The 13883-nt window shown below is 39.8% G+C and overlaps 1 protein-coding gene across 2 annotated transcripts in view; it reads right to left on the reverse strand.

The window, feature by feature from the left end:
* The window catches only part of SETDB2 (SET domain bifurcated histone lysine methyltransferase 2), a 122494-nt gene that overhangs the window by 1715 nt on the left and 106896 nt on the right, over positions 1 to 13883 (reverse strand). For both annotated transcript variants that reach the window (XM_023731543.1, XM_023731542.1), the window contains 2 exons: positions 12789 to 12920; positions 2734 to 2805 (listed from right to left, as the gene is read on the reverse strand). In XM_023731543.1, the coding sequence (XP_023587311.1) occupies positions 2734 to 2805; positions 12789 to 12920 (204 nt within the window). The remainder of the gene's footprint in view (positions 1 to 2733; positions 2806 to 12788; positions 12921 to 13883) is intronic.

Consider the following 13883-nt stretch of genomic DNA (forward strand, 5'->3'; position numbering starts at 1 on the left):
AAGGGAGAATGAAGAGAACAGGATACAAGGAAAAGATTAGTCCAAAGGACTAATGGACCACAGCTACCAAGGCCTCCACCATACTGAGTCCAGTACAGCTAGATGCTGCCTGGCTACCACCACTGAGTACTCTGACAGGGATCACAATAGAGGGTCCCAGACAGACCTGGAGGAAAACGTAGAACAAAATTCTGACTCAAAAAAAGACGAGACTTACTGGCCTGACAGTGACTAGAGAAACCCCGAGAGTATGGCCCCCAGATACCCTTTTAGCCCAGTAATGAAGTCACTTCAGAGGTTCACCTTTTAGCTGAAGATTAGACAGACCCATAGGACAAAACGAGACTAAAGGGGCACACCAGCCCAGGGACAAGGACTAGAAGGCAGGAGGGGACAGTAAAGCTGGTAACAGGGAACTCAAGGTCAAGAAGGCAGAGTACTGACATGTCATGGGGTTGTTAACCAATGTCATAAAGCAATATATGTACTGTTTAATGAGAAGCTAGTTCTGTAAACCTTCATCTAAAGTTCAATAAAAATTTTTAAAATAAATAATATACCATTCCTAGCCCTCTTGACTTTCATGTACATAGCACACAGTATTATGCCCCAAATGATGCTAAGGAGGTACAGATAAGATGTAAGGAATCTAGGGCCTCGTGAACAGGAGCTAATTCTTACTTGTGTTTGCTTCTGCTTTATTCTAATTCAGGATAGAATTCTAGCATCTATCACACATAAGGCTGATCAGTAAATCCTTAAGATTTTTTTATACATTTATAGCGGAAAAAGTCCCTTTTGAATATCTGAGAGCTCAAAAGAGGGATGATAATTGGAGAGAGAATTTGGCTAGAATATCAAGGATAAGGGCAAATCCTTCATAAAAATGCATCTAACTTTTAATGGTACATAAAAGCCTCTGGTTCTATTTAGAAACTTGTTGGTTGCTGTCAAATCGATTCTGACTCATGGCAGCCTCACAGGAAGGCAGAAGCTTCAGAAGAGATAGATAGTTTAGTTTGGCTTTATAAAGTACTACTGATAAATAATAGTACTCAGTGGCAATGTAACTTTAAAAAACTTTAAAATTGAGTGGTTTTAAAATACACATATATTGTTTATTCAGAATACCTACATGCCTATAGTTAACTCAAAACATTAGTTAAATTAAGCAAGAGTCTTTATCAACTGGGGTGTCAAAAGTTAAGCAATTTAAGTTGGTTCCCATACAGTTCCAAGAGGGATCCTCTCTTGGTGGTCTCTCCCCCACCGATGCACTGCGCTGTATACCCCCAACTAACCCACTGAGTAGGGACATCCTGCAGCCATTTCAGACAAACACAGATAAAAGCCCCCCTACAGTCAAGCTTTACAGAAATAGATTTTAAAGGTTGCCTTTTAAGAAACTATCCATCTTCCCATTAGCAGTATGCAGACATTCTCAAGAGACTGTTAAACACTGTTTTTGTAGATTATTAAAAACATTTTTTTCTGTCATTACAAATCTAATAAAATTCAAGTAGAAATATGTAATATAAAAAAACAAAAATGAGATTGGTGTATGCTGAAGCAGGAATATGAATTAATGTTTTCTCATAGGGAAAGCCCACTGTCCTAATACCATTTGCTGGACAGACAGATACATCTATGGAAAAGACTAAGAGTTAGGCTACTGTGTTGTGCAGCTTTGCGGGAGGAGAGATTCTCACCAAATTCTATGTGCCCGGCCCACTCCCACCCACTGGGATGTGCAGAGCACGGCCAGCCCAGTGGTGGGAGCAGCCTCGACAGAGAACTCAGACTCATGAGTGAGTGGGAATTCTGTATGTCTTGAAGGGATGTTAAACACTAGTGAAAGGAGGACCTACTCAATACATGGCTGATATTTTATAAAGGGTTGTCTACCCCCCACACTCCAATTTTTGTTTTAAAAAATTCTTTTCTTGCTCATATTTTTCTGATAAACCTTACGAACCAGCCACAATCCTGTCCATCCCTCCACCCCCTCTGATATAATATTAGATTAAGTTTGAAGATTAATGTTGACAGAACTGTAATTTTTACAATATTATACCAAGTGAGAGGGAGGCCAGAAGCTGGATGATTTATCAGAGCCTCACCATCTGAGAGCAGGGTGGCTGCTGGAGGCCTCAGTGCTTCCTGCCTGCTCCCATACATAGGGCCAAGAGTCTCCAATTTTGGAGTCAAGTTTTTATTGTTCCTACTTTTTTAATGAGCTTTGTTTCTGATTACAAAAGTATTGTGTGCATGTAGAAAACTTGGAAAATACAGTACAGTACTAGGAAGACAAAAAAATCACTGTAATCCAACCACCTACAGATAACAACTGTTTATACCAACCCAGTTGTCATTGAGTCGATTCTGACTCATGGTATTCCCGTGTGTGCAGAATAGAACTGCTCCATTGGGTCTTCAAGGCTGTGACCTTTTGGAAGGAGATCACCAGGCCTTTTCTGGGTGGATTTGAACTGCCAGCCTTTCAGTTAGTAGGCGAGTGCTTGTGTGCCTATATATACTTTTTTTTTTCTTCTCTGTGTATGTACACACACACCAGATTGGGGTCATACTGTTTTTCATAATGGGCTTTTTTCATTTATTAACAGAATGAACGGTCTTCTAAAATAAGATTTTTATCAGCTGTATAGTATTATGCTTTTTTAAAACATATTTCTAAAGTATGCTGCTAGGTTATTCTGTAACTCATATACATACCTGCTTGAAAATTTACAAATGTGTCTTCAAACAATCTACAGTCCAAAAGTGAAGTCCCAATTTCTTCATAGTCTGGAGGGAAAGAAAAGATTTTCAGTATTAATTTTTAATTATTTGTTATTGTTAAGTGCTGTTGACTGGTTCCAACTCACAGTGACACTGTGTACAACAGAATGAAACACTGCCCAGTCTTGCACCATCCTCAGAATCATTGCTATGTTTGAGCACATTGTTGTAGCTAGCCACTGTCAATCCATCTCGTTGAAGGTCTTCCTCTTTTTGCTGACCCTCTATCTACTTTAACCCAGAAATAAGGAAAAGTAATCAGAGCAGTCATCTACTATGAAACTGTAGTGTTAGACTGAAGCAGCTGCAGCATCACCTGGGAACTTGTTAGAAATGTAAATTTCTGCTCCCCTTCCCAGACTTAACTGAATCAGAACCTCCACAAGTGATACCCAGATATCTGCGCCAACAAATGCCCCACATAGTTCTGAGGCTCAAGATTGAGAAATGCTGGTCTACGGAAAAGATGAAAGAATAAAAGAATGTAATCAACAAGCTTTTGGAAATATTTCTTCTTTCTTTCACTTTTCAGTTTTGTCCCATAGAAAATAATCCTTTTCAAATAAGCATCGATTTTAAATTGCCACCTACAATATAGACTGTCAAACTTTTCCCTGTAAAATGCTTTATAAACATAGAGTTTAAGATTATGATATAAGGAGGCGGAGCCAAGATGGTGGACTAGTTAGACACACCAAGCCATCCCTCTGCAACAAAGACCCCAAAAAACAAGTAGATCAGATACAGACATCAATCCTGGAACCCTGAACTTTAAACGAAAGGATAAAGTTTTAGATCAGAAACCACTGAGAAGAAGAAACTGATTGAAAACAGTGAACAAGTAGAGATACGGAGTGGAGGCTCCCTGCCTACCAGCACAGCACAGTGCAGCCATCTTGAGATAAAGCCAAAAACCCCAAAAAGAGCACAGAAGGGCACCTTCACGGAACTCAGAATGGCGTGGACACATCAAGGGCAAAGTAAGCTCCTACTTGCTGGCTGCAGCTCAAGGAAGTGCCCAAACATTCTCACGGCAACCAGAGGAGCACGATCCTACAACCTCAACCATTCTGCTGAGTAGTAGGAAGAACTGCCCCACTCCAACAGCCCCAACTACCAGGGACCACATTACAAACCCTCCTTACTCCCTCCCCCCATCCAGACCCATCTGCCCCGCCGTTCACTCCCCTCTAGCCTCTCTCTTCTGACCAGCCACACCCTGCTGCACTGTAGCTGAGCGACTCAGCTCTGCACACTTCCTTCCCTGCCGGCCAGTATGGCTGCATCACAGCGGAGCAACCTGGACTTGCTCCTCCTCTCTCCCCGCCGGCTGTGAGCAACTGCGCTGAAGCTGGGTGACCCGGCCCCATGCCCACACCCCCTCACTCCCTGGCAGATCTGCCCAGCTGCCCTGCAGCTGAGCATCCTGGCTTGGGGTGGTCTCTCCCCACCGGCTCCACCCCACTGCACTGCAGCCAGGTGACCCAGCCCACACCCCTTCCCTTTCCATCAGCTCTGAGCCACTGTGCTGCAGCTGGGAGACCCAGCCCATACCCCCTCTCCCCTGGCCAGCTCTGCCCTGCTGCCCTACAACTGAGCACCCCAGCCTGTGCTCCTCTCTCTCCAATGGCTATGCCCTGCAGCTAAGCACCCTGGCCCATGCCTCTCCCTCCCCACCAGCTCCACCCCGCTGAACTGCAGCTGGGCAACCTGGCCCCATGCCTGCACCCCTCCTTCCCTGCTGGCTCTGCCCTGCTGTGCCACAGCCAAGCAACTCAGCCCTGTGCCCCTCCCTTCCCACAGGCCCTGTACAGATACCCTGCAGCTGAATGTCCCAGCCCTGCTGCATCACAGCTGAGCAACCTGCCTTGCCCATCCCAACAAGGTGGTGAGAGCTATCATGCCCACAGATGAGCAAGCAACAAAACACACCCTGGCTGCCCACCCAGGCATACCAAATCAAAACAAATAAGCAGGATGAAACAAACATACGATCAATAAATAAAATTAATGTCTCAGAGACAGCAGATAATATCAAAACATATTAAAAAAGCAGGACAAGATGGCTCCAACAGCTGACCAAAATAAAGAATCAGATGACCTTCTGGGAGAAAAAATGGCAATGGAACTACCTGATGTGAAATTCAAAAACTAATATTTGGGGCTCTCCAAGAGATTGGGAAAGAGATCAAAGAAAACACAGAGAAAACCAATGAAAACATAGCCCAAATTAAGGAAAACACAGACAAAGCAATAGAAGAATTCAGGAAAATAATACAAGAATGAAAAGTCAAACAATTAGAAATCATACAAAAACAGCAACTGGAAATCCAAAAGATAACAAAATTTCGGAAACGGACAACACAATACAAAGTTTTAGGAGCAAATGTGAAGCAGTGGCAGAGAGAATCAGAGATACTGAAGACAAATCCATGGGATGCCACTTTGTTTGAGAAAAATCAGAGAAATGAAGAAAATAAAATCGAAAAATTACGTGGGACACAAGAGAAAAATTTGCACATGATCACAGTTCCAGAACAGGGGAAAAAATGGAAAACACAGGATTATTGAAGATTTACTGGCAGTAAACTTCCCTAATATCATGAAAGTCGAAATGTTGACCATCCAAGAAGCTCTACAAACCCCATATAGAATAGACCCCAAAAGAAAGTCACCAAGAGATATCATAATCACACTTGCCAAAACCAAAGAATCCTGAGAGCAGCTTGGGAAAAAAGAAAAGTCACAAACAAAGGGGAAACAATAAGACTAAGCTCTGATTACTCAGCAGAAACTACACAGGCAAGAAGGCAACAGGATGACATTTATAAAACCTCGAAAGAAAAAAAACTCCCTACCAAGAATAATATATTCTGCAAAACTCTCTCTCAAATACGATGGTGAAATTAGGACATTTCCAGATAAACAGAAATTAAAAGAATATGTAAAAACCAAACCAAACTTATAAGAAATATTAAAGGGAGTCCTCTGGTTAGAGAACCAACAATATCAAACAACAAGTGGAGTCTAGGATACAGGACAGTATCAGCCAGATACCTACCTAGGTAAAGAACTCTTAATAATAAAGCTAAAAGACTGAAAACAGAGAAACACAGACATCATTCTGTAAATGACAACATGAAAACAATAAAAGGGGAAATAAACGTTGGAGGTATAGAGCTTTCAAGTGGAGAAGAATTCAAGGTGATATCAAGTAATAACTGGTTTAAACTTAGGAAGATAAGTGTGAATTTCAACGTAACCACAAAAATAGTTAACAGAACTACTCATCAAAATAAAAGAAAAACATTAAGACTCAATAAACAAAATATATAATAATGAAAGAAATGGAAATCCACAAACAAAAGGAACTGAGCACAGGAAAGTAAGAGGGACAAAGAAAACCTCAGCACTACAAAAAAAAAAAAAGCACAACAAAATGACAGCAGTAAACTCACAGCTTTCAATACTGAATGTAAACAGTTTAAATGCACCTGTAAAAAGAGTGACAGAATGGATAAAAAAACCTGACCCATCAATATGCTGTGTACAAGTGACACATCTTAGACACAAAGACATAAATATATTAAAAGTCAAAGGACAGAAAAAAAATACATCAAAGAAACAACAACCAAAACAGAGCAGGAGTGGCAATACTAATCTCAGACAAAACAGACTTTAAGGCAAAATCCACCGTAAAAGACAAGGAAGGATGTTATATAATGAAAGGGATGATCCATCAAGAAGACATAACCTTAATAAATATCTATACACCCAACAACAGGGCTCCAACATACATAAAAGAAACTAACAGCACTGAAAAGACAAATTGACAGTTCCGCAATAAGAGCAGGAGACTTCAATATACACTCTTGGTAGAACAACTAGGAAAAAAAAAACCTCAAAGATACAGAAGATATAAAGGCCACAATCTATCAACTTGAACTAATAGATATATATAGGACACTACAACCCACAGCAGCAAAGTATACATTCTTTTCCAACGCACATGGAACATTCATCAGAATAGCAAATTTTACCACAAATCAACCCTCAATAAAATCCAAAACCTCAAAATAATACAGAGCATTTTTTCTGATCACAATGTCATAAAAGTAGAAATTAATAACAAAGAGGAAAGAAAAAAATAAAAAACTTGGGAACTGAATAACACCTTGCTTAAAAACAACTGGGTAATGTAAGAAATCAAACAGAATAAAAAAATTCCTAGAATCAAAAATGAAAACACATCAAACCAAAACCTCTGGAAGAGAGCAAAGGCAGTACTCAGAGGTCAATTTATAGCAATAAATGCAGACATCAAAAAAGAAGGACCAAGATCAAAATGTTAGCCCTGTGATTTGGTTATCTAGTGCTGCTATAACAGAAATACCACAAGTGGATGGCTTTAACAAAGAGAAATTTATTTCCTCACAGTAAAGAGCCTAGAAGTCCAAATTCAGGGTGTCAGCTCCAGGGGAAGTCTTTCTCTGTTAGCTCCAGGGGAAGGCCCTTCTCATTAATCTTTCCCTGGACTATGAGCTTCTCCATGCAGGAACCCCGGATCCAAAGGACATGCTCTGCTCCCAGCACTGCTTTCTTGGTGGTATGAGGCCCCCCATCTCTGCTCGCTTCTCTCTTTTATATCCCAAAAGAAACTGGCTCAAGACACAGTCCAATCTTGTAGATTGAGTCCTGCCTCATTAACATAACTGCTGCCTATCCCCCCTCATTAACATCATAGAGGCAGGATTTACAACACATAGGAAAATCACATCAGATGAAAAAATGGTGGACAATCACACAATACTGGGAATAATGACCTAGCCAAACTGATACACACAATTTTGGGGGACACAATCCATGACACCCTACAACTTGAACAAATAGAGAACAGCAAAAGAAGCCCACAGTCACCAGAAGAAAAGAAATAATAAAGATCAGAGCATAAAAAAATGAAATAGAGAATAGAAAAACAATAGAAAGAATCCACAAGGCCAAAAGTTGGTTCTTTGAAAAGATCAACAAAATCGACAAACCACTGGCCAAACTGACAAAGAAAAACAGGAGAAGAAGCAAATAACCCAAATAAGAAATGAGATGAGTGATATTACAAGAGACTAACTGAAATAAAAAGCATCTTAACAGAGTACTATGAAGATCTATACTCCAACAAATCTGAAAACCTAGAGGAAAGGGACAAATTTCTAGAAACACACTACCTACCTAAACTAACACAAACTGAGATTGAAAATCTGAACAGACCCATAACAAGAGAAGAGATTGAAAAAGTAATATAAGAATTCTCGACAACAAAAAGAGCCTTGGCCCATATGGCTTCACTGGAGAATTCTACCAAACATTCAGAGAAGAGCTCACACCGGTACTACTCAAACTACTTCAGCGCATAGAAAAGGAAAGGATACTCCTGAATCCATTCTGTGAAGCCAGGATAACCCTGATACCAAAACCAGGCAAAGACACCACAAAAGAGAAAATTACAGATCAATATCTCTCATGAGTATAGGTGCAAAAATTCTCAACAAAATTCTAGCCAGTAGAATTCAGTATTGTATCAAAAAACGAATACACCACAACTGAGTCGGATTCATACCAGGTATGCAAGGAAGTTTCAACATTAGAAAATCAATCAACATAATCCACTGCATAAATAGAACAGAAGAAAAGAATCACATGATCATCTCAATCGATGCAGAAAAGGCATTTGATAAAGTCCAACACACTTTCCTGATAAAAACTTTCAATAAAATAGGAATAGAAGGGAAATTCCTCAACAAAATAAAAGGCATGTATACAAAACCCAACAGCCATCATCATTCTCAAAGGAGAGAGGCTGAAAGCATTGCCCCCAAGAACAGGAACAAGACAAGGATGTCTTTATCACTACTCCTATTTAACATTGTGCTGGAAAGTCCTAACTAGAGTAATAAGGCAAGAAAAAGAAATAAAGGGCATCCAAATTGGTAAGGAAGAAGTTACCCCTATTTGCAGACAATATGCTACTATACATAGAGAACCCTAAAGACTCTACAAGAAAAGTACTGGAAAAAATAGATTCAGCAAAGTAGCACGATACAAGATCCACATACAAAAATCAGTTGGATTGCTATACACCCACAAAGAGATCTACAGAAAGGAAATCAGGAAAACAATACCATTTATAGTAGCCCCTAAAAAGATAAAATACTTAGGAATAAATCTAACTAGGGTTGCAAAAGACCTATTCAAAGAAAACTACAAAACATTACAAGAAACCAAAAGAGAGCTACATAAATGGAAAAATGTACCATGCTCATGGATAGGAAGACTCAACATTGTAAAAATGTCGATTTTATCCAAAGTGATCTACAGATGTAATGCATTCCCAATCGAAATACCAACAGCATTCTTTAATGAGATGGAAAAACTAAGCAGCAACTTTATATGCAAAGGAAAGAAGCCCCAGATAAGTAAAGCACCATTTAAGAAGAACAAAGTAGGGGCCGCATACTACCTGACCTCAGAACCTACTATACAGCTATGGTAGTCAAAACAGCCTGGTACCAGTACAACTATAGACACATAGACCAATGGAACAGAATTGAGAACCTATATGTAAATCCATCCACCTACAGTCGGCTGATCTTTGACAAAGGCCCGAAGTTCATTAAATGGGAAAAAGACAGTCTAACAAATGGTGCTCGTAAAACTGGATGTCCATCTGTAAAAAAATAAACAGGACTCACCTTACACCATACACAAAATTTAATTCAAAATGGATCAAATCTCTAAATATAAAACCTAAAACTATAAAGATCAAGGAAGAAAAAATAGGGACAATGCTAGGGGCCCTAATATATGGCATAAATAGGATACAAACCATAACAGTGTACAAAAACGAGAAAATAAACTAGATAATTGGACCTCTTAAAAATTAAGATTCTTATGCTCATCAAAAGCCTTCACCAAAAGAGTAAAAAGAGAACCTACGGACTTGGAAAAAATTTTTGGCTACTACATATCCTACATGGGTCCAGTCTCTAAAATCTATAAGATGCTGCAACACCGAAACAATAAAAAGACAAATAATCCAATTAAAAAATGGGCAAAGGATACGAACAGACACCTCATCAAAGGAGACATTCAAGCGGCTAACAGACACATGAGGAAATGCTTGCAATCATTAGTGTGATGGTTCAGATTGTATGTCAACTTGACTAGGCCATGATTCTCAGTGTTTTGGCAGTTTTATAATGTTGTGATCACTTCCCTGTTGAAATCTGATATGTGATCACCCCCATGATGGAATGTGCTGAGTGGTACCAGTGGGGTGGGGCCTGTGGTGGCTCACTGCCCCCTCAGCCTTCATCTCTCCGCCCTCCACTGGCTACTTCCTTCCTGCTCGTCTTGCCAAGGTTTTTGGCTTGTTCCAGACCCAGCAGCTGACTCTTGTCGTCTCATCTCCGGTTCTTGGGACTTGAGCTAGCAGCTTACCTGTCGATCTTGGGATTCATTGATCTTCACAGCCTGGGAGCAAGAGTCCCACTCCCCGACCTGCTGATCTTGGGTTCACCAGCTCCTGCAGCTACATGAATCAGGAGAAACCTTGTGGTCTTGTCTGCTGATCTTGGAATTCGTCGGCCTTCACAGCCTGTGAGCAGGAGCCCTGCTCTCCGACCTGCTGACTTTGAGTTCGCCAGCTTCTGCTGCTGCGTGAATTGGGAGAGGCCTCTACCCTGATCCATGGACCTGGGACACTGTAGCCTCTACAATCATGTGAGCTGTTTCCTTGATATAAATCTCACTCTCTATATATTTATACGCTTTACTAGTTTTGCTTTGCTAGAGAACCCAGCCTAAGACAAGTAGCCATTAGAGAAACGCGAATCAAAGCTATAATGAGATACCATCTCACCCTGACATTACTGGCACTAATCAAAAAAATAGAAAATAACAAATGTTGGAGAGGTTGCAGGGAGATTGGAACTCTTATACACTGCTGGTGGGAATGTAAAAGGATACAATCCCTATGGAAAACGATACAGTGCTTCCTTGAAAAGCTAGAAATAGAAATACCATAGGATCCAGCAGTCCCACTCCTAGGAATATACTGTGGAAAAATAAGAGCTGTCACATGAATAGACATATGCATATCCACATTCACTGCAGCATTATTCGCAATAGCAAATAGATGGAAACAACCTAAGTGCCCATCAACAGATGAGTGGATAAACAAATTATGGTACATACACACAATGGAATACTATGCAATACTAAATAACAATGATGAATCCAAGAAACATCTCATAACATGAATGTATATGCAGGGCATTATGCTGAGTGAAATAAAATGAGTCAATCACAAACGGACAAATAGTGTATGAGACCACCATTATAAAAACTCATGAAAAAGGTTTACACACAGAAAAAACCAATCTTCGATGGTTATGAGGGAGGAGAGAATTGGGGAGGGGAAATCACTAACTAGATAGTAGATAAGTGGTAACTTTGGTGAAAGGAAAGAGGGTACACATTACAGGGGAAGTTAGCACAACGTGACCAAGGCAAAGTCATAGAAACTTCATAGACATATTCAAACACCCTGAGTGACTGAGTTAGTGGGCTGAGGGCTGAGTCCTGTGGTCTCAGGGGACATGTAGGTCAATTGGCATAACATAGTTCAAAAAGAAAATGTTCTGCATCCTACTTTGGTGATTAGTGTCTAGGGGCTTAAAAGCTTGCAAGCAGCCATCTAAGATACATCTACTGGTCCCATCCTGTCTGGAGTAAAGGATGATAAAGAAAACCAAACACTTATGGGAAATGGAAGTCCAAAGGACTAATGGACCACAAGTACCACAGCCTCTACTAGCCTGAGCCCAGAACAACTAGATGGTACCTGGCTACCACCACCGACCACTATGACAGGGATCACAATAGAGGGTCCCGGACAGAGTGGAAAATATTGTAGAACAAAATTCAAATTCACAAAAAAGCACCAGACTTACTGGTCTGACAGAGACTGAAGGAACCCTGAGACTATGGCCCCAGACACCCTTTTAATTCAGAACTGAAGTCATTCCTGAAGTTAACCCTTCAGCCAAAGATTACACAGGTCTATAAAACAAACAGTAACACATGTGAGGAACGTGCTTCATAGCGCAATCGTGTAAATGAGACCAAATGGGCAACACCTGCCCAAAAGCAAAGAGGCGATGGCAGAAAGGGATGGGAAAATGGGACAGATGGAAATGGGGAACCTGAGGTGGAGAAGGGTAGAGTGTCGACACATTGTGGGATCACAATGTCACAAAACAATTTGTGTGTAAATTGTTAAACGAGAAACTAATTTGCTCTGTAAAACGTTCACCTAAAGCACAATTAAAAAGAAAAAGATCTACTTAAAAAAAAGACTATGATACAAGAAGGATAAGTAGCTATTTATCTGCACATACAAATGGAATTTAAACTTCTCAAAGAGGTCTTTATGAAAGTTCATATTTAACTAAAGCAAACATCACTTACTTTTTCCTTCTATACTTTAAGTTAGCATTATTTTGCAAAGACACTTGGTTTATTAAGGAGTAGAACTTGAGTCAAATCAAAACTGTAACAGCACCATTCAGATTTTGGCAACAGGTGTGTGGAGTGGTGAGGAGGGGGTGGGTGTGTGATGGAATCTAGTTCTGAACATACCCATTCTCTTACTGTTTAGCCTTGGTTATGCACCTCTAGAACATACACCAAAACTTTCAGGGCATCAGTGTATTTTTACTAATTTAATGAATTTTTTTAATGACCCATATCCTGTTGATTTACAAATGACAACAGATCTGGCACAATGCTTTTATTTAAGAGTGAGAGTAAGAAGGAAAAGAAAAAAGAAATTGCGTGGAAAGAAAATGTGTACTTTTTGTTTTGGTTTTGTTTTGTTTTACATCTAGGTCTGTGAGAAGTCTCGATATGTAGAAATATCACTGTCCCAGTACCTGAATCTGAAGTAGTCTCATTCACGAGTCTTTCCTGAATCAAATGAAGCTTGTCTAATATTTCCTCAAATAAGTCATTAAGAAGTCCTGCTTCCTTACATTTCTTCAGGAAAGCAACTTTCACAACTGCATCTAGGAACAAGAAAAACATTTTAAAAAGGAAATGGTCTGTTTGAGGTCAGTTATCATAAATCACTTTATGGTCACTTCTTAAAGTCTTGTCTAGTGGTGGATAAGCAGAATTAGTACGATAATACAGATTGCATCCTAATCTTTTTTATTTATTGTAATTCATCATACCCCATTTTTTCCAGCTGAACAATGAATAAAAAAGAAAAAACTTCTCTGCTTGGAATAACTATTTGAATCAAAAGTTTAGCTTTAAATCTTTGAGATGACAGCTCAACATTTCTTTCTGTCACAGTTACTGTGTGATGTGATGTGATGCTGTGTTGTGCTTGCTGTGCTATTATGAAAGCTACAATCACTGGCTTCCACTTCCTGGAGAATCACAGTGTAAGCTGTGGCACATCACTGGATTTTGAGCTTGGGCAACTCTGGATTCTTTTATATGAAGAAGTATATCCTTTCTTAACACCAAAGAACAATGGCCCATCCCAACCCAAGTTATTTTGATATGCTAGGTTTATGATAGAGCAGGTAGTTATAATAAGGAATTTTATTAATTACTACAAGTCTAAAAGAGGAAAGGTTAAAATGCGATACCAACTATAATGGTCAGTTTTATATGTCCACTTGGCTAGGGTATATAATAAGCAGCTATTCAAACCAACACTTATCTAGGTGTTGCTGTCAAGGTAATCTGTAGATGTGATTAGTGTCTACCATCAGTTGAATTTAAAGAGATTATCCTAGATAATCTGAGTGAGCCTGATCGATCCAATCAATTGAAAGGCCTTTTCCCTGACGAAAAAAAATTTACACCTGTGGACTGTAGTTTCAGCTCCTGCCCAAGAGTTTCTAGCCTGCCCTTTCTAATATCCTGTCCTACAGGTTTTAGACTTGCCTAGCCAGCCCCCACGATCATGTAAGCCAATTCTTTACAATCAATCTCTCTCTCTGTATATATATATA

Source organism: Trichechus manatus, unplaced genomic scaffold, assembly GCF_000243295.1.
Source record: "Trichechus manatus latirostris isolate Lorelei unplaced genomic scaffold, TriManLat1.0 scaffold00044, whole genome shotgun sequence".
Classification (NCBI taxonomy): Eukaryota; Metazoa; Chordata; class Mammalia; order Sirenia; family Trichechidae; genus Trichechus; species Trichechus manatus.